Source organism: Desarmillaria tabescens, assembly GCF_030435595.1.
Source record: "Desarmillaria tabescens strain CCBAS 213 chromosome Unknown EV420scaffold_17, whole genome shotgun sequence".
Classification (NCBI taxonomy): domain Eukaryota; kingdom Fungi; phylum Basidiomycota; class Agaricomycetes; order Agaricales; family Physalacriaceae; genus Desarmillaria; species Desarmillaria tabescens.
In genome coordinates, this window is record NW_026848316.1 from 151622 (window position 1) to 169242 (window position 17621).

Genomic DNA, 17621 nt, shown 5'->3' on the forward strand with positions numbered 1-17621 from the left:
TGATCCACATCAATTCCATACTTTACCACATTCCGAATACAAGCTGTGGAAAACTTTAATCTAGTTTCAGCCTTGTCTGATCTTTTTCATCCCGCTGTCCTCTTTCCTCGACACGTACTGATATTCGTCTTTTCTTATTCTAGCACGCGGCCTATCCATTAGGTGAGCATGACACCCTTTAGTTTCCTCTGATGATATCATCGATGGGCGGACACGAATGCGCCCCCGTCTACACCAAAGTCTCCCTCATGTACAAAGGGAGGCGGATGGGAGTGCTTGTTGATACGCATCGAGTACCTGATTCTATTCTTTCCTCTCTTGTATCTGTGCGCCATGGTTCCACATGCTGACATCATCTATAGGTCTCTTCCACTTCGTTAATCATTTTGCTCGTTGTCGTCGTATTAGCGTATATCAATGAAACATTTTTGATCTATATCAACTATTGTTGCGGTTCTGTTATGCTGCCCACGTGGCTTCTGTCAACGCAGTCCGACGCCAATATGTGGTCGACGTTGTTGGGTACCCACGGGTCGAAGAAGGTACGACAGCAGCAGGACAGTTGGATATCCAGCAATTTTATTGAGGCATTTTCAGCAATTCGAAGTAATACCGTCTACCATACTAGTTTAAAACATACGACTACCACCCTCGGTTCTCATTGAAGAGGGCCCTCTACCAGTTCAATCGCAGTTGTGTTGCTTTCGTCGCTGGGCCCATTAGCATTATTATCACGATTGCGCAAATTCCCAATCGGGCGTCTCAACGCAGACTGGAACGGCGTATCGTCCAACCCACTATCAATCGCCTCCAGAGTCAATCCCTTCGTCTCCGGTTGGAACACAAAGCACACCGCTGCGTTCAGCAAGGAGCACCCCCCAAACAAAAAGTACGGACCCCAACTAGAGCGGTTAAGGAACAGCGGTGTTGAGAACGCTACCACGCAGTTCACTACCCAATTGGCGCACTGGCTTAGGCTAGAAACTGCCGCACGTGTTTTGGTCGGTTGGACTTCGTTGCAGACTATACGGGTGACAATGGCCCAGCTCGAGACAAATCCCGCGACGAAAATGTAGATGAAGCAGATGATGACGGTTCTTCCAGGTTCGGTGCTGTTGGCGTGGGAAAGGTAGATTGTACCAATGATAAGCATGGCAAGAGCACATGTAGCAGATCCTCCAATCTGCTGAGTGCGACGGGACCCTACGATCGAATTCTGAGAAAATCCCGGGACATCGATGGAAAATGTTCCTCACATTTGTCTTGGAACCACTGTGAACAGAGGGTAACGAGAACCATTACGATACCAGAGACACCAGAAGCGAGGAAAGAAGATGTTGTCGATGATAGTCCTGCCTGAGAGAAAAGTGTCGGGGCATACTAAAGGTGATACAGATAAGTACCATCGTCGAAGAACAATCGAGGCACTCACGTAAAGTACGGCGTCAATGCCCGAAAGCTAGAAGTCATCAGTTTGCAACCCTACGTCAAAACGCCTGGAAACACACCGGCTGCATGGCCATGATGAATACACAGAATATCGTTCTCATGAGGATACCCTTCCCCCAGAGATTTTTTAAATCCTGGGCGAAGTGACCACTAGAGCCGGTGTCTGAGGAGTTTGGTTTGTCATCTATGGTGCTTGTTCCAGTAATACCAAGGCGCCGCTTGGCCTCCTCCGCATCTCTATGTCGACCCACATGCCTCAGCCATCGAGGAGAGTGCGGAAAAAAGGGTGTCCCAACGGCCAATATGATGGCCACTACAGCTTGAAGAGCCAATGGAAATCGCCAGGAGAAACTTCCGGGGTACTTTGACAGATCCATAGCATGTAAAATATCCTAAAAGGTTGTTCAGAGGCTAGGGTGAGACGAAAATACGCCATCCCTACTCACCTGTCATGATCCCGATGGTGTTGAATGACTGTACGAACGTCGATAGTCGACCACGACTAGCGGAAGGAGATATTTCTGTAACATAGACGGTGATACTCGAAATGAATAGACCTTGCCCGACGCCTGCGATGGAGCGCCCGATAAATAGCTGGGGGCGATGTTGCGCGGAACAGGCAATAGCACAACCTGCTGAAAACACGGCCCCACCTAAAGCGATGGTACGTGTCCGGGAAATACGATCCGACAAAGGTCCTGCAACCAAAGACGCGATCGACGCGGCGATAAGGATGGAGGAGACCAAGAGGCCTTGTGCTGTAGGTGAAAGTGCGCCAAACTGAGCTTCGAACTGTGGCATAACAGAGATGGGTCCAATGCTTGAGAGTTACTGATATGTCAGAGATAAACGGTGAGGATATGCATAGAGTTCACCTTCCAGTATCATAACCCCACAAAAAGCCCCCGAGTGCAGTGAAGAGCGAGCACCAGACATAGGTTGGTACTTTCTTTCTCAGTCTAAGCAGCTGATTGAAATGAGAGTTGCGGAGAGCTCTGAGATATCGGTTGGCAGGGGGTTGTACGTCCATGATGATAGTCCACCGTCAAGAGAAACTCTTGGGGGTGCTGACTGACTCGGACTCGCATTTTTCGGATTTATGATACGCCCTTGGCCCTAAGGCAATTTATGTCCGTATAGCATCCGTCCCCCGTCATGGTGTGCAAGAGGCATAGTTCTGATAAGCTTGGCGTCCCTGTAAGCATCAGATATCGGCTAGTAGATTGCCAGTGGTGCAGAGAAGACTGCAGACAGCAAAACTACACGTTTAAAGGGCAAGAACACAGGATAAACGACAAAGAGTTTCACCAACCCCCAAACTGTGGTATTTGTCGTGTATATTTAGGCGCAGATCCAGGAAGGTACGCCCAGTAGAGGTTGGAAGTTAACAGTTGTCGGGAAAGTGGATCTGAAAGTAGGTTCGGAGCAAGCCCGCTCCGTGCCGTGCCGGCAACCTTCGCGACGGCTCGCCCGAAAATATCCACAACAAACATAAACAGAGCCAAAGCGAAAGGGGCTTGGAACGAACCTAATCTGAAAGCCGCTATTGTCGCTTGTTTCTTCCTCAGGGTTTTACCGGTCCGAGATACCGATCGCGACTTTTCATCTTTTCCATTGCGTGCAATGGTCCGCCTAATCACTCACAATCTTTTGGCATGCCATGTCAAAGGATGCACTTCCAACAACTTTCCCTTGGAGTTTAAGGACGTACAGGTCGAATTGCGCGAAGCCGAATTCAATCCTGATTTTCTCAGAGGCTTTATTCCTAAAATTGAGTGGAAGGCGTTAGTCGATGCTGCCAGACAGGTATGTCTAGTCTCAACGGTCTTTTTTAAATTTGGAATGGCCATTTCTGCAGGTAGGGGACACCTCTCTCCCATTGGAGCAGCCTGAAATGCTGGACGACGATTTCTTGAAAAGTCTTCATCATGTTTTGCTAGAGGTGAGCCAACTCTGAATCGATCGTCGAAGTCGGGTATGCTGACCGATTCACAGATACACGTCGAAGAGGGTTCTATGACTTGTCCCAACTGCCATCATGTCTATCCTATATCCAATGGAATCCCAAACATGGTACGCTCTCGCGTTATATTGAAGAACTGACTCTGACTCTCATTTCCCTTTCAGCTTTTGGCAGAGCATGAAATTGGCTAGGTTTTTGTTTAATCAACATGTAGAACATCATATACGATATACATGGTTTACGTTTACAATACGCCTTTTGTGCTAGGGATGTCATTGCTTCCCGTTCTCTCGATAGCTTGCCGGATGGCCAAAGCAAGCGCTTTGAAAGCAGATTCTGACCTGTATTCAAAGTTTTTGCTAACGATAGGGGAACATGCTTCGTATGGCACGCACCGATGATGGTCATTTTCTCCTCGAAGGACGTCCACATGCAGCGTAACTCCAGAGGCAATCGCGAATGAGTAGAATATGTGCGGTATCATCTCTGTCGAGAGATCGCCAATCTTTTCCCTCTTGAGGCCAAGGTCAGTAACACAGTACGGCCGTGAGCATATGTCTATCACAGCTCGTGATAGGGCCTATAGCAAAAGTAGGTATAAGGAAATTCAGTACTTCAATACAGAAAGACAAATACGCACCTCGTCAAGGGGAGCAAACCCTGTTCCATACCGCCGTATACCACGCACTTCTCCAAGAGCCTGCTTGAATGCCGTCCCGAGAGCGATGGCACTATCCTGTAATAACAAATGTGCCTCAATACGATTGGCTACAAGTCCGTGAAGGAAATGGACATATCTGCGGTGTGGTGGTCATCGATCCAGAGGTCCCCTTTACACTTCATAGTCAAGGACATTCCACCATGCTTCGCCAGCGCTGTGTACATCTGCAAACTGCATCTGAATTGTATATCCGGAGCGTCCTGAAAGTTGTTCATACGTGATCTAGGAAGCCGATTCCGGTTGACACATTGATAGTTTGCGCGACATTGGATCCTGGAGCACAGTCAAGATTTATAGACACCTCGATTTCGGTTTCGCTTGTCTTCCTAGAGATGGATGCAGTCCTGGCTGACATAGTGGGAGGTCGAAATAGAGACTTGGGTCAAATTTGACTCACTCAGGCAAAATGTTCTCACGAGTCGATTACCCGCGCACGGTATGCTTCTTTTGCCTACGCTCATGACATTGATATGGTCAACGTCCGGCGTTCGAGTTGGCGAATATCATGATAAATCTTCTCAACAACTTCTCAAGGTGTTGGTCGCATCTTCGCATTCAGAGCAGGAACATTGATGAATATCACAGATGAGCGCCAATTTACGAAATAGTTGGAAGATATGTCCGGATCTGTTACAGGTCCGAGTACCAAGATCAAGCAAATCTTCAATTGCATTCCGGTATAAGTACTACCTGTGTCATAACACAGTGCTATGATGGATACATCGCATCGTCTTGTTTAGCTGCATCTCCTCTAGCAGTGGGTGAACACCGCGTCTGATTACTGGATCACACTTTCATCCCTCCCCACTCAACTCTACTCAGCCTCCTTCACCCACCCAGATGATTTTCTCAAGATCATCAAGAATTCTCCTTGATCTGATGATACCTTTCCTTCGTTTGGTCACAGTTGTGAAACACGATGTGGCCTCCAAATCTTCGCAATTGCTTCGGTGCTTACGTTCATCCGCGGGGGGGGAGGATCCGATATATAGTGAACCGAAAGAATCTAAGCCTGAGTGATCGCTCTCCCCCCCTCATCATGACTACCCAGACAGAGATTCCAGATCTTTCAGACGATGACAAAGCGCTCATGTTTCAGACTCTTGGGGTTTACCTTAACCAAACTCTTGTTTCCGCGTATTTGCAAGGTGAGAGTCTTTTGTGAGTCTCATTGCACATAGCTGATTATGAGCCTAGGGTTATACACAGGCATCGCCATCTTTACTTTGTGGAAAATTTGTCCGTTTATTGAATAAAATGCAGTCCAACAAAGAACTCACTGCTTCCGTAGTTTCCAAGGAACGCAGTATCAGCAGAACCATCATGGCCCTCGTCGTCCTTATCCTTTGTATTTTGGCTGGTGTCAGCTGCGCGTTGTACTGGACATATACAGTTTATTCATTCATCCATCATGGTCAGAATTTCTGGACTGTAATCTCGGCGTTTGATATTCGCTCGGACATGGCAGTGTTGATTCGAGTGGGTCTTGGTGTCGTCGGCTGTGTCAGCACCCTTGTTGCAGATTCTGCCATGGTGCATGTTCACTGTTAATTTCATCTTCCCCCTTCGTATTCAATTCTTCACTTCAGGTTTGGCGTTGCTGGATGGTCTGGGGACGCCGCTGGACAATCATTTTACTTCCTCTCGTCTTTATGATCATTGGACTTGGTAAGTAGTAGCCACATCTTCGCACCTGGAAATTTCAGCTTATATTTAAGGTAGCGTTCAAAATTTTGCAAACTCGCGTTACCGTACAGGGCACCACGCCTGTAATCAACTACCAAATCTGCACAACAATCTACATATCCCTCATACTGGCTACCACGCTGCTATGCACCTTACTCATTGTCTATCGCATATTGAGTATTGAGTGGGCAAAACCAAAGCCCGAAGGCACTCGGAGATACAGTCTTGGAGCTTACCGGAATCTTATCGAAATCGTAGTTGAATCATCAGCGCTCTATTCCGCAGTGTTGATTGTTTATATCATTTTCGTATTTCAAGATGAGATAGGAGGAGAATACCTTGACCCCATTGCAGAGTTTATCAGGGTTCGTCTCAAGCATTCTTTTCTGTGTAAAATTACCTAACGAATATGGGACCTAGGGAGTTGCTCCTACGCTCCTTGTTGGACGCATTGCATCCGGACTTTCCCGCCCAGATGACGCCTGGAAGGGCAGCGTATTATCATCCCTCCAATTTGGGTCCCGCAGACGTGCTCATACCGATACCGAAACGCGTACCGAAGATCTTACCTTTGACGATGACTTTGTACATGACGTTGAGGTCCAGGCAGGTCAGCCAGATGAAGAGAACACAAACGTGTGCCAATGTGTAGAGCCCGAACTCGTTGTTGATGAGGGTGTGTGAGCACAATGGCGTCCTGTTCTTGTCCATTGTCCCGTTCTTTCTATACATCCCAACTAATATGTCATTAAATACTTACAATTTTTAACTATTCAATGGGGGCAAGGGAGGAAAAAGCCGGGAGCAAGGGAGAAGTGTATAGTTTTTTGGAAGCTTTCGACGGGTTCTTATTCCTGCTACGTTAGTAGTAGGTCTTATAGAGGGATGGTGGTAGCCGAGTTTTGAGTTTAACCCGAAGTCCGATGTCATAAAAATTTCTATTTGTAGAAGAAATTCACGGCCCAACGCTTCAAAATTTCCGTTTAAGTCAGAGTTTCGGGGTGGCACAGTCACCGCTTGTCACTGTTTACATGTGACCCTCTGTTACTATCACGCTTTCTGCGGCGTTGTTCGGCCGATCTTGCCAAGGATTCTGACTCTGAGAGAAAATGCGAGCTGGTGGCGGCAGAATGCCGCCACCGAGCGAGTCTTTTTCTCTCAGCAGCAGAAGCCACCACCGCTGAGTGAATCATTTCAAGGGGTAGTACTCTCTCATTCATACTACTATTTTTTGAATGCTAACTATTATTGATTATGACCTCGTTTTTTTTCCGCAAGCCAAGATTTGAATAACCCTTGGGCCTTGATTCAATCTCTCCTGCAGGAATTATAGCCAGCAAACCTCGCAGGATCAATCAATTATACATAAGTTTGGTTTATTATAAACTATCATAATTATATAAAAAACGAGGTTTCAAGGGGGGTCAACGTAGCAGGCTTTGCCCCTGATGTGGGCCTTGCAGGCGTTATTTATTTAAAAATGTTGCAGAAGCATTCTTATGATTTTCTTCCTCTGTCCACTTTAGTACGGAATTTGGGTAGATTTCGGCACCGGGCCGAGAGCTAGTACGGCAAGCATAACAGACGCATACATCTTATGGCCTTTACGCTCGCATGTCGAAGGTCGACACCGCGACTATTGACGTCTATTGGGCCAGCGTATAGCACCAGCATCGTTCAAGCCGCACCTCGGAGGCACTTTTTTAATTTCTTCCGTCGTTCGAAAAAAAAAACTGGCCATGTCCCGCCCCCCGACCCAATACCCATCCTGACAGAGGATAACCTCTTTCACCCGTTTTCCAAGTCGCCTATTCCTGCAGTACGCGCCAGAGGAGAGGTCATCCAATCAATGTCCCCGTGTCCTGTCTGCTCCTCCCAGGACCGCGATACGCACGTACATATCGAGGCCCAGCCGAAAACGGTCCAGTTCGAATGTCCGGACTGTGGCTGGCCTACTCACTGTTCAGAAGAGCATTGGAAGGAAGACAAGGAGCATGAAAAATATTGCTCGCGGCTTCGGGAGGCAAATGAGGACGAGCATGATCTACGTAGTGGGCGGAAGATGTGGGAGTTTGAGATGCCCGGTGTGTTCCTTCTTATCATATCGTTTGGCACCTCTAACGAAGCCGACAGGACCCCAGGGATACGAGGAAGCCGTGTCGTTTTCCAATTGGGACATTTTCTGGTACACGCGAGGTTTTCCGTCCATGGACACTGAACGCTCCCGACGACATGCTAGTAAATTGTTAAGTTATCCTATGACTATTGGGAGTGTTCTGCATCAGCATAGCAGTCTCATGTTGAACAATCAGCGATTAACGCCAGAGGGAAGTCGGTCAATGGCCGGTGGGTACTTCATCACAAGACACCAAAATGACGCGCTGATGTATTGGCAGCAATTCGGTCTACTCTTCATACACCTACTGGAGCACCCGAGACGCAAGAAGCGACAGTAGGAAAGCCCCAAGTCCGTATCTTCATTCTGGGGGCGCGTGCAGAGTCTTCACTTCCGCCTCACGTCTGGGAACAACTAGGATTCTTATTCCCTGCCGCCAACTTCCAACTGCTATTTATCGGTCCCCAGGTTTCTCTCCCCAAGGACATCCAAAATCCTCCTAATCCGAAATCTGAGGAGAGCGCTCCAGCTTCTGAGACTTACACGCCTTCTGACGCGAAATCAGAGGATGCTACACCATCCTCTGAGGCTTCTACACGAGCCCAGGGGACGTCAGAGGTAAAGGAGACTACCACCGACCTCAGGCACAGAGACTCCGGTTTCTTCCGAGTCCCAGGAGGTGGCCGAGCAAGGAAGAAGAGAAACCGCTATATGTTCCCAACATATACCAGCCTCCGGTCCCTGCGCCCATAGTTCCTCATAAACGTACGCGTGCATCTCTAAATCGCTATAATGTCCCTTCCTACACGACACCATACACGTACCAAATGACTCTTACCGGCCTACAGACCAACTACAAGGACGTACATCCTCTGTTCGAAGAGACGCTAGATCCTTACAGTGACTGCTTCTTCTTCTTCTCCCCGGGATTCGGTTTCCCATCCCAAACATCCATGGACGAAAATGGCGAGCCGCTTCTACAGATCTCCTCTCCGACAGAATGGGGGCCTGTCCTACCGATGCTCCTCGCCTCGAAATGCCCGATTTTCGTCACCGGTTTCTCACCTGCAGATGTGGAACGCGATATAAAGTCGCTTTCGACGGCGCCAGGCGTGGCAGGCGAGTTCGAGTGGGTCGTCACACCGGGGACCTAACGCCTTTGGCAGCGAGAAATGGGAGGTTGCAGACTTCGATCCCCGAGTCATGGTGAAGACGAATTGGGGCATATGGGCAATCCGAGGCAAGAGTAGGGATATTCAAGAAAGGAGTTTCTTCAGTAGACTGTTCGAAAAGTAGTGTTCACACCCTAATCAATCGGAATACGAAGCTATTTTCCCACTCAGAATCAAGCCTGTGCATCTCTTTGTCTACATAGCAGATAGTATATTATTACAACAGGTGACGAAAATGATAAGAAAGTGGTAAATCAACAGCGAATAAATACAGGTCTAACCCTGGTAATAATTACCCGTCTTGCTCCTCGCACAGCGTCTCCAAGAACAACTTCAGGTCGTCCTTGTTAATCTCCAGTACACTAGTGTCAAAAGATCCATGACGTGTCCGCGCATTGCACCGTTCCTTCGCGAACAGGAAAGAGAGCGAAAACTCACTGCAGAAAAACATTAGTATTCAGGAACCAATAACAAAGTCGATGCCTACTTTTTCCGAACATCGTCAAAGTCGAGTGCGGCTGTCACACCGACGACCAGATACGACGACGTGTTCTCGTTGAGACACGCGACAACGAAAGGAAGGCTCTTCCGTTTTGTCCGCCTACTGTGGCTTGAACCCTCCCGGACTGCGCTGACTAGCCACAATGCCAATCGCTGATAGAATGCCAGGGTGGGAAAACATCGCAAGGTCTGGTCCCTGCGTCAAGACAACGACATGGTGATTTCTATTTGACCGAATGTCCCGCTTATCAATGATAGATGTCCCCGTACGTATGATTGCTCTGTGCACAGACATCGAGAGTTTGAGGGATTGCTGTAGGGGACCAATACTTCACCAAATTCTATCAGTCGCCAAACGAGGCTGAACGACGAGAAATACTCACTCTGTCAGAGCATCATAAGCCGTCCAAAAGTTTTTAACCCACCACTTCTCTTTCTCCGCATCCTCCTGGTCATCCTCGCCTTCACTAGGCTTGGCCTTGGCCGCTTTGGCCGCAGCATGACCGCCTGGAGGGATATTCTCCCTTTCGTCATCCCGCCGCCGTTTACTCTCTCGACCAGCGCCTGGCGCCTGCCATGGTCGCCCTCCGCCGAACCATTCACCACCATTCCGAGCACCCTCCACTTCAATTTCTATCGCCACTCCCGTGTTGACGTCCAACAACGCACTTATTCCCTCAACCGCATCCGACGCTGACAGAGGCTGACCCCGATAGCCGAAACACCGCATAAAAGAAGGATACGAGAGCTCCACCATACCATATTCAGGTGCAACCTTGTCCAATCTGTTCACCAGCTCCCGCTTCAGATCCATATCCATGTGAGTATACTGTTGCTGTGTCTGTTGCAATGAAAATCCCATCTTGGCGAGAAGACCCGTCAGCTTCTTCCTTCCCTTGTCTTGCCATATACCAAGCTTGCTTGCTATATAGCTGGAATGAAACATCGCATCGTAGAGTGTCCAATGACGGAACAGCATGAATCTGAGTTCGTCCGTCGTTCGGATACTGTGGTCGTCGGGGCTGAGTGAGATTTGGGCTTTGTCACCGGTAGGTGGAGGAGGATTCAGACGAAAGACTTCGTCGTAATATATTGAATGAAAGTCTTCATATTTTTTCCGTGATATTCGCGCTGTCGTGTACTGGAAAGTCAATCCAAGGATGGCGAACCTAGCTGATGTCAACGGCTGCGTTTGTTGACACTGCAGCTGAGCTCACCAGAGTAAGTCATTGTCAACTCGCTCCAGCACTGTGGCGAGAAGGTAGATCGTTGCAGACGCGCTCTGCCCATGCCAGGTACCGGATGTGTAGTGTTTATTGAGACGACGTTCGTATGTTTCGCGTTCGTCGCGTGACATCCGCGTTATCCGACGCTGGTGGAGAATATGAAAATAGTAAAAGACAGGAAAAACGAAACATACCTCGCCATCCGTCCGCCGTCGTTTTCCTCGCCGATCGCCCTCACCTAATGACCTCCGCTTCCCATTTGCACCACTGCCACTCTCGTACTCTTCTTCATCGTCATCCTCGTCATCTTCTGGTGGATCGTCTGAATCGTAATCGGAATCATCCTCTGAATCTGGTTCCGGCTCAAACTAGGTGCAAGATTAGCCATATACTTGATGTCCACACTCAAGCACACACCATCAAAGCTTCAAGAGCCTTATGCTCTTCCGTAAGCTTTTCGGCCTCTCCATCGTCCCAGACAACTATTCGATCTCCCTTCTCACCAGTTCCGAACAAACTAGCCAAATTCTGAGGGCGAGCAGAATCGATGACATGCACGGTCATTTGGGAGCTGAAGCCACCAAACCATTCCTCTGAAGGAAGATCAAGGACTCCGCCCATATTTAAAAGTATGAGTGTGTGCAGCTGCCGAATGTAAGTCTCAGCTATGCTCTGGGGAAAGCGTTTTACGCACCTCTGCAACTGAAATCAAGTCATCTCTAACGGTCTGAAGCTCCGAAATCCCAGACACTGGTATTGTGCGGTAGACCACATCGTCTTGCTTAAACAAATCGGCGAGCATCCGGGCCGCACATAGAGCATCAACATCTGGTGCAACGAGCATAATGACGGAGGAGGCTGAAGTCAGCGGGGACCGTCGGTGGGCCGTGAGAATAGAATTGTAAGCCTCGCCATAGGACGGGCGCGCCGCCGTTGCCAGATGCGGAGGCGGGAGATACACCATGGCGCTATAATGACTGAAAAACTAGGTCGTGACAGGAGGGACAATACATTGCCAGCTGTCACAGGAGTCAACAGCGCGTCGCGTTTATCACGTGGTAAGGTCACATGCTGTGACAGGTCCGCGTCGCCCGACGCGTCCTAAATTTGACTTGTGGCATTGTCAATATCCACGACATTCATCGCGCACTAGTGATATAAAATGAGATTTTATTCTTACCTGCAAGTGACTGATTTTCACAAGCACAGGTATTTTATGCAGACGTCGACCTTCCGCTAATCACCCACCACTAACCAGCGCCTCAGATTCATCCCTGTCTTCGATGTCTGCTCGCAATGCATCCTTGACGCATAGGGCCACTGGAGCTCTTGTGTTCAAGTCATTTTTCCCCGTTTTATTGAAAGGTTTTCGGATGTTCGGACCGGAAGGCACCAGGGGTTCTCGAGATCTGCCCCCTTTTTGCACAATCAAGCATCAGACTTTATGTAACTTTTACCTCGGCCAGACACTTGGTGTCTGCAGCTGCCTCTCATGACGGGGAATACCTCACCACTTCCGGAACTCGGAAAAAAGGATATGACGGTGTAGAGGGTCCGGGTCTTGGAAAAGGCCCTTTTTACCTAACGGTTGATAATAAAACCGACCCCCACCAACAGGAACCCCAGATTTCCCTGACTCAACCATGGACGTTCAACCACATACCAGTCGGTACCTTGCAACGCTCCTCAACACTCGAGGAAGGTCTTTAAATCAGCTGCCCGAACTAAGATCAAAAATACCCACCTATGTCTGGTGCTCTCTCTTTACTGCGCTCGGGGGCTTCTTGTGGGGTTATGATACTGGAAGGTGAGCTCGATAGAAGATTCAATATTTTAGATTTTAACTTTTCGGTAATCAGCATTGGACCTATAACCGTTATGCCTCAGTTTGAAGCACAATTTGGCGCACTTTCACCTGCAGCACAAGGACTCTTGGTTTCCTCCATCCTCATTGCAGCCTCTATCACATCTGTCATAGCCGGACCTCTATCCGATCGTATTTCCAGAATACGTACAATCTCCATGGGAGGCGCTGTGTATGCAACAGGATGTGCAATCGCCTGTTCTGCGCAACATCGCCCACAGTTATTCATCGGTCGATGCATCGCCGGCGTCGGAGAAGGTTTATTTATCTCCAGCATCACGGTTTATGTCACGGAGATATCACCTCCAGCCAGTCGTGGTAGACTCTCGACATGCGTGCAGCTCTTCAACACGTGTGGGGTCATGTCAGGTAAGTTTGACAGGATATCACTCCGTGCATGCCTGAGAACATCCCCCAGGTTACTTCACTTGCTATGGGACTGTCAAAGTGCCAGGAAGCTTCTCCTGGCGCTTTCCATTGGCGCTGCAAGCTGTGGTAGCCGTCGTAGTGGCTGTGGGGACTCCGTTTTTCCCTCATTCTCCTCGATGGCTCAAGCTTGTGAATCGACATAGAGATGTTGATGAAGCAAAGCGACGTCTCGGCGTCGCTGGGACAAATGCCGAAGATAATTCTGTCGACACAGAGATTCCGAACGTCCGTGGCAACCTGGGGCAAGATATAAAGAACCTTTGGAGAAAGGATATACGCATGAGAACTCTCTTTTGTGTTTTCATAATGGCTATACAACAGGTATGTTTTTCTGGGCTTCCCAGGGCTTGCGTGCTCATGGTTTTTAGCTGTCTGGTATTGATGCCGTTCTTTACGTGGGTTCTGTCTCATTGATTAACCGCTCGGTACCAATAATTAACCTCTTATCCTTTGAACAGTATGCTCCAACACTGTTCTCGCAAGCTGGATTATCATCCACGGCCTCCTCGTTCCTTGCTTCTGGTGTCTCCGGGATCCTCATGGTGGTAATCACGTTCTTTTGTCAGTGGTTCCAGGACAAATGTAAGACAGACTTCCCTGTTGTCGACGTTCAGTTGTTCTAATCCATAATTCCAGGGGCGCGTCCGTACACAAATGATCGGAGGCTCTGCTGTATGTGGTTTTGCGATGCTCATCATCGGTTCCGATCTATCTCTCACATGCCAACGACACTGAACCCGGGAAGACTGCAATTATCTGCTTCATCTACATTTTTATCGCAGGGTTCATCTCAACCTGGGCCATTGTGTGCCGGATAGTGTGCAATGAAGTGCAGCCCACTCAAACCCGTGCAGCGGCTTCCAGCTTAGGCCAATGCGCTAACTGGGTAGTGAATTGCGTAGTAGCGTTCTCGACACCGTTATTCTTGAACCGCTCTACTTGGGGCCCGTACTTTTTGTTCGGTGGATGTTCTTTACTAAATGCTGCTGTGTGCTTTGCCTTCCAACCGGAGACCAAGGGACTGACTCTGGAGGCAATTGATAGCGGATTTGAGGATACGCCGTTCCAGTCTGCTATGAGACGCAGGATCGGGAATTTGCGGAATCGTGGTAATAACACCAGTGGAGGTGGGGACGAAAGCTCTTCGACTGCGATTGAGCTGGTAGAAGTTTCTACAAAATAAAAGGCGCCAGGGAGATATGGAAACGGGCGTTAGATGCCTGTACTTATACGCTGTTCTTGTTGATAGTAGAACCGCTGTACGATTTTGAGTGAATGAACGTTGAGTGCCCTTTCAGCCCAATGCCTCGATGAATTATATTAAGTACGCTGGTTCTCTATTGGAACGAATGAACCCATGCATGTGAACAGAAACATGACAAAAATTACAAATACCTACGAGCCTATATTATACGTAACGTTCCTAGTATTAATACTCATCAACGTCCGTCATCGAGGCATACTCAGACACTGACCCAGTGTCCTCATACTCTGCCACCTACCTCTGACATAGCAAAACGCATGATGGGCGTCGTTGGTATGAGTACCGGTCCCCACAACTTCAACGGCGCCTGCATCCCAATACCTATTGGCCAAGTAATCGCGCTCCTGCTCCGATATTGCCACCATGTCGCCCTCCTCCGTCGAAGCAGCAGTGCCGAAGGTTCCTATAGGAGCATCCACCACAGTAGTGCTGCCATCTGGGCCATGCCCTTGCCCGTGGACTGCCACAGTACTCACAGGCCGTGTCACCCTCCCATCGCTATTTTCATTCGTTACCGGTTCTGTCCAGCGAAGGTCTAAAACCCGGCCTTTGACCATCCCATCCACAGCTCTGACACCTAACTCTCGACATAGCATAAAGTATGACAGGGAAGTAGCACCAGGTGCCGCAAGTCTGCTCATGACCTTGAGCAGCTCCATGGCACTGAATTCCGGAAGGAAAAATGTTCGATTGTTGGAATTCGGGCTAGTAGGTGACGATGGGCTGACTGGATTGGTGATTGGTGAATAGATCTTGAAACCAGCGGCACCGAGCCCCGGATGGATGCTATCAGCGCTCGGAATACTGGTGTGCTTGTCGGCAATGGCGTCCCCTCGTTCGTTATCATGACTCAAAGAAGATGACTGAGAGGAGTGAATGATATGTAAGTTGAGAAGCGCGTGTGCCTGTAGGAAATGAGAGCTTTGTTTGACTATTGTGTTGTTCGTCAAACGACTGTGAAAACAGAACGATAGAAAAAACTTACTTGTCATGTAGCCATTCGCGTTGACTGGGAAGAGATTGAGCAAAACACTCTTGTAATGATGTTCGCGTGCTCACCATAATCCGTGATGTAGTCTTGCCAGTGTGCAAACTTGCCTCCAAAGGCCTCATATAGAGACTCGAAATCCAGTCCAGATCGCAAATAATCGGGAACACGTGGAAGTAAACGCTCTCGGTAAAACTTCTTTGTCTCAGACTTGCTGCAATCACCGATGGTGATTATCTATAACAATGTCAGCCAGAAAAAATGAGAGCGTACTACTTAGGCTTACTTTGCAATGCTGCATGACGTTCAGTTGTCGAAGCCATGTTTGGTAAAAGGGGTCACTAGTCGCGTGTATAACATGACAAAGTCGGTCTTGTTTCGTCAGCACAAGCATCGAATCGAGGAGACACTTCATCGCATCCGTCGACTGTATCAAGGCTGGCCTAAAATAAACATTTAGCTGAACAGTTCTGATGGCGAGGGTGGAGATACTTGCAGTTTGTGTGCTTCATCAAAAAAGATGACCTATAAGTGCTGTCGTCAAATGAAAATGAAGATTGTGGAAGAACTACTGACGTACCGGCATTTTCTTTGGAGGGGGCTTCGATTTTTCTTTGGTTTTTTCCGAATGCTCTGATTCATCAGGTTGAGACGTCCGAGCCTTTGGCCGCCTCCGAAAACTCCATCTACTCTTCGAAGCAGTCGTCTCGACGCGAGTTCTGTCAGAGTGGGTACTACCAGAGTCTCGATTGTTGCGCTTGCTGCCTTCAACGCAAGGCTCAAACTCCCAATATTTCAAAAGCGAACTCTATGACGGGTTTAAAGATCAACTCTCCGAGGTATAACTTTTAAATAGGCATCATACCTGGAATAATTCCATGAGCCTCGCTATATCGCTTGTAGTAATCTTTCTGACACCAGAGCCTTCTTGTGCTTCACCAATTCTGCGCTCGACATTAAGGCGGTCATGCTAGGAAGGAGCTATGAATGCGTCATGTGGTCCACATGTAAGTAACTTACCTTGAAGCTCCACGCCTCCCTTTCGAATTGCTCATAACCGTTCATCTTGTCAGCTATTTCCTCAAAGTACTGTTCCATTTGATGACTGAGGCTCATGTATAAGCTAGGCAAATCGGCAAATCCTGCCATCCTGAGATCAAAGTGCAGAACATGAAACGTGTCTCGTGAGAGGACTTCACGCAATAGGGCTGTCTAAGAGAACTTGAGAAAAGCTTAGTTGTGATATTCGAGCCATCATACCTTGCCTACAGAGCTTGCTCCAAAAAGAACGGTAAAAGAAGGATCGCCTTCTAAAGCACGTTCAATGGCACGCATCTCCGCTTTTCTAGGGAAAAATCCTGGAAGCCGAGAAAATGTATGTTTCGTTCTGATTTGGGCTCGCTCGCGGCTCTCGTTTATTTCACGGCGAGCTTCGTCAAGAAGACGTTTGGACTCGGTCAGGGAACGCACAGTTTCCGCAGGCTGATATAACAGTCAGTCAGTGACATATCACACAAGAATGAAGCATCGCACATTAGTGAGCACACCGATAATCTCCCCCATACCGAAAAAATTTCGCTTTTGAATCTCAGTAGGCAGGTACGATACACGTCGACGAGCTGTGTTGCTGAACATCCACTGAACAGAGCCTATTAGTTGTCGACCACCAGTAACTGACTGCCGCGAGGACTTCCGTAGCTTGGCGCTGCCACTGGAAGAGGGCATGAAACTTGGATCAGAACCAGTGTTCCAGATTCTGGGGCAAAAAGCGATACGATGAGAGAGAGAGGAAGAGAGTGAACGGGTAGATCCTCATTTCATGAAGTGTGCCGTACATGTAGCATGGGCCTCGAGGATTCAACGACATACCACCATCGTCCGCTAACCTGTGCCGGATCATGCGCACAGAAGGCCATTGCATTGATGCTACCACGTTGCTAACACAAGGCGCTTGCGAAGGCTACGCGAAGTTTATAACGGATTTCAGGCTTTCAAAGGTGCGATAGGCGGCATTGCTGGCCAGAAAATAATGGCATGGAGGTCGTAAAAGGTTAAGCTAGAATTTGGAGGAAAACTTGGTTAGTTTATTGACGTCATGTCATACACGCGATGACATCAGACGCGGCGACAGTCAAGTACTTTCAGGACTGGCTTGCACAATTGTGAGCTGTGCGTGGTAAGCGCCACTACAAGCGTGCCGACCAAAGCCCATGGTTGATCGGAAATTCGGATCGCGCATATC

General features: G+C 48.5%; 9 protein-coding genes across 9 annotated transcripts; 5 read left to right on the forward strand and 4 right to left on the reverse strand.

Moving 5' to 3' along the window:
- Positions 1–203: 203 nt before the first annotated feature.
- Positions 204–633, forward strand: EV420DRAFT_1642782 (uncharacterized protein; the record flags this gene model as incomplete). The annotated part of the gene is made up of 3 exons (XM_060477410.1): positions 204–326; positions 363–542; positions 598–633. 3 exons carry the CDS (start codon positions 204–206, stop codon positions 631–633), a joined length of 339 nt encoding a protein of 112 aa, XP_060330706.1.
- On the reverse strand, positions 411–2882 carry EV420DRAFT_1542241 (general substrate transporter). The gene is made up of 7 exons (XM_060473149.1): positions 2325–2882; positions 1892–2269; positions 1509–1800; positions 1433–1459; positions 1257–1380; positions 598–1203; positions 411–542 (listed from the first exon to the last, which is right to left on the reverse strand). Exons 1-6 carry the CDS (start codon positions 2477–2479, stop codon positions 659–661), a joined length of 1521 nt encoding a protein of 506 aa, XP_060330707.1. The 5' UTR covers positions 2480–2882; the 3' UTR covers positions 411–542; positions 598–658.
- Positions 2883–3072: 190 nt separating this feature from the next.
- EV420DRAFT_1270213 (uncharacterized protein) lies at positions 3073–3603 on the forward strand (the record flags this gene model as incomplete). The annotated part of the gene is made up of 4 exons (XM_060467555.1): positions 3073–3255; positions 3308–3391; positions 3445–3522; positions 3577–3603. 4 exons carry the CDS (start codon positions 3073–3075, stop codon positions 3601–3603), a joined length of 372 nt encoding a protein of 123 aa, XP_060330708.1.
- Positions 3577–4770, reverse strand: EV420DRAFT_355605 (IGPD-domain-containing protein). The gene is made up of 5 exons (XM_060481828.1): positions 4351–4770; positions 4210–4297; positions 4053–4150; positions 3808–3992; positions 3577–3753 (listed from the first exon to the last, which is right to left on the reverse strand). The coding sequence occupies exons 1-5, from the start codon at positions 4486–4488 to the stop codon at positions 3657–3659; spliced, it is 606 nt and encodes a 201-aa protein (XP_060330709.1). The 5' UTR covers positions 4489–4770; the 3' UTR covers positions 3577–3656.
- Positions 4624–6544, forward strand: EV420DRAFT_355565 (uncharacterized protein). Its single transcript, XM_060481827.1, has 6 exons — positions 4624–5281; positions 5331–5372; positions 5425–5666; positions 5723–5801; positions 5856–6184; positions 6240–6544. Exons 1-6 carry the CDS (start codon positions 5053–5055, stop codon positions 6501–6503), a joined length of 1185 nt encoding a protein of 394 aa, XP_060330710.1. The 5' UTR covers positions 4624–5052; the 3' UTR covers positions 6504–6544.
- Positions 6545–7416: 872 nt separating this feature from the next.
- On the forward strand, positions 7417–9231 carry EV420DRAFT_1620636 (zinc-finger of mitochondrial splicing suppressor 51-domain-containing protein; the record flags this gene model as incomplete). The annotated part of the gene is made up of 5 exons (XM_060475590.1): positions 7417–7903; positions 7953–8165; positions 8216–8546; positions 8606–9064; positions 9102–9231. 5 exons carry the CDS (start codon positions 7417–7419, stop codon positions 9229–9231), a joined length of 1620 nt encoding a protein of 539 aa, XP_060330711.1.
- Positions 9232–9399: 168 nt separating this feature from the next.
- Positions 9400–11798, reverse strand: EV420DRAFT_1620637 (CDC45-like protein; the record flags this gene model as incomplete). Its single annotated transcript, XM_060475591.1, has 8 exons — positions 9400–9544; positions 9595–9692; positions 9751–9937; positions 9992–10777; positions 10826–10980; positions 11029–11202; positions 11252–11479; positions 11529–11798. The coding sequence occupies 8 exons, from the start codon at positions 11796–11798 to the stop codon at positions 9400–9402; spliced, it is 2043 nt and encodes a 680-aa protein (XP_060330712.1).
- A 476-nt stretch (positions 11799–12274) lies between these two features.
- EV420DRAFT_1542263 (general substrate transporter) lies at positions 12275–14430 on the forward strand. Its single transcript, XM_060473150.1, has 7 exons — positions 12275–12641; positions 12694–13067; positions 13117–13448; positions 13496–13522; positions 13586–13709; positions 13792–13799; positions 13873–14430. The coding sequence occupies exons 1-7, from the start codon at positions 12478–12480 to the stop codon at positions 14308–14310; spliced, it is 1467 nt and encodes a 488-aa protein (XP_060330713.1). The 5' UTR covers positions 12275–12477; the 3' UTR covers positions 14311–14430.
- Positions 14431–17547, reverse strand: EV420DRAFT_1542266 (uncharacterized protein). The gene is made up of 11 exons (XM_060473151.1): positions 16913–17547; positions 16640–16861; positions 16400–16591; positions 16245–16349; positions 15960–16187; positions 15846–15904; positions 15666–15822; positions 15451–15616; positions 15377–15400; positions 14685–15322; positions 14431–14625 (listed from the first exon to the last, which is right to left on the reverse strand). Exons 1-11 carry the CDS (start codon positions 17102–17104, stop codon positions 14557–14559), a joined length of 2052 nt encoding a protein of 683 aa, XP_060330714.1. The 5' UTR covers positions 17105–17547; the 3' UTR covers positions 14431–14556.
- Positions 17548–17621: the final 74 nt, after the last annotated feature.

Bases quoted from the DNA above. Each gene is read 5' to 3' on its own strand.
- EV420DRAFT_1542241 (XM_060473149.1), bottom strand. From the start codon at position 2,479: ATGGACGTACAACCCCCTGCCAACCGATATCTCAGAGCTCTCCGCAAC. The intron at 2,270-2,324 runs GTGAACTCTATG...GTAACTCTCAAG, and splicing joins TGGGGTTATGATACTGGAAG to CATTGGACCCATCTCTGTTA. The intron at 1,460-1,508 runs GTGTGTTTCCAG...GATGACTTCTAG, and splicing joins TCATCATGGCCATGCAGCCG to CTTTCGGGCATTGACGCCGT.
- EV420DRAFT_355605 (XM_060481828.1), bottom strand. From the start codon at position 4,488: ATGTCAGCCAGGACTGCATCCATCTCTAGGAAGACAAGCGAAACCGAA. The intron at 3,993-4,052 runs GTGCGTATTTGT...CTTTTGCTATAG, and splicing joins GGTTTGCTCCCCTTGACGAG to GCCCTATCACGAGCTGTGAT. The intron at 3,754-3,807 runs GTGCGTGCCATA...CTTTGAATACAG, and splicing joins GGAGAAAATGACCATCATCG to GTCAGAATCTGCTTTCAAAG.
- EV420DRAFT_355565 (XM_060481827.1), top strand. From the start codon at position 5,053: ATGTGGCCTCCAAATCTTCGCAATTGCTTCGGTGCTTACGTTCATCCG. The intron at 5,282-5,330 runs GTGAGAGTCTTT...TTATGAGCCTAG, and splicing joins TGTTTCCGCGTATTTGCAAG to GGTTATACACAGGCATCGCC. The intron at 6,185-6,239 runs GTTCGTCTCAAG...TATGGGACCTAG, and splicing joins CCATTGCAGAGTTTATCAGG to GGAGTTGCTCCTACGCTCCT.
- EV420DRAFT_1542263 (XM_060473150.1), top strand. From the start codon at position 12,478: ATGGACGTTCAACCACATACCAGTCGGTACCTTGCAACGCTCCTCAAC. The intron at 12,642-12,693 runs GTGAGCTCGATA...TTCGGTAATCAG, and splicing joins TGGGGTTATGATACTGGAAG to CATTGGACCTATAACCGTTA. The intron at 13,523-13,585 runs GTGGGTTCTGTC...TCCTTTGAACAG, and splicing joins GTATTGATGCCGTTCTTTAC to TATGCTCCAACACTGTTCTC.
- EV420DRAFT_1542266 (XM_060473151.1), bottom strand. From the start codon at position 17,104: ATGCCCTCTTCCAGTGGCAGCGCCAAGCTACGGAAGTCCTCGCGGCAG. The intron at 16,350-16,399 runs GTAAGTTACTTA...GCTCCTTCCTAG, and splicing joins GGGAGGCGTGGAGCTTCAAG to CATGACCGCCTTAATGTCGA. The intron at 15,617-15,665 runs GTAAGCCTAAGT...ACATTGTTATAG, and splicing joins ACGTCATGCAGCATTGCAAA to ATAATCACCATCGGTGATTG.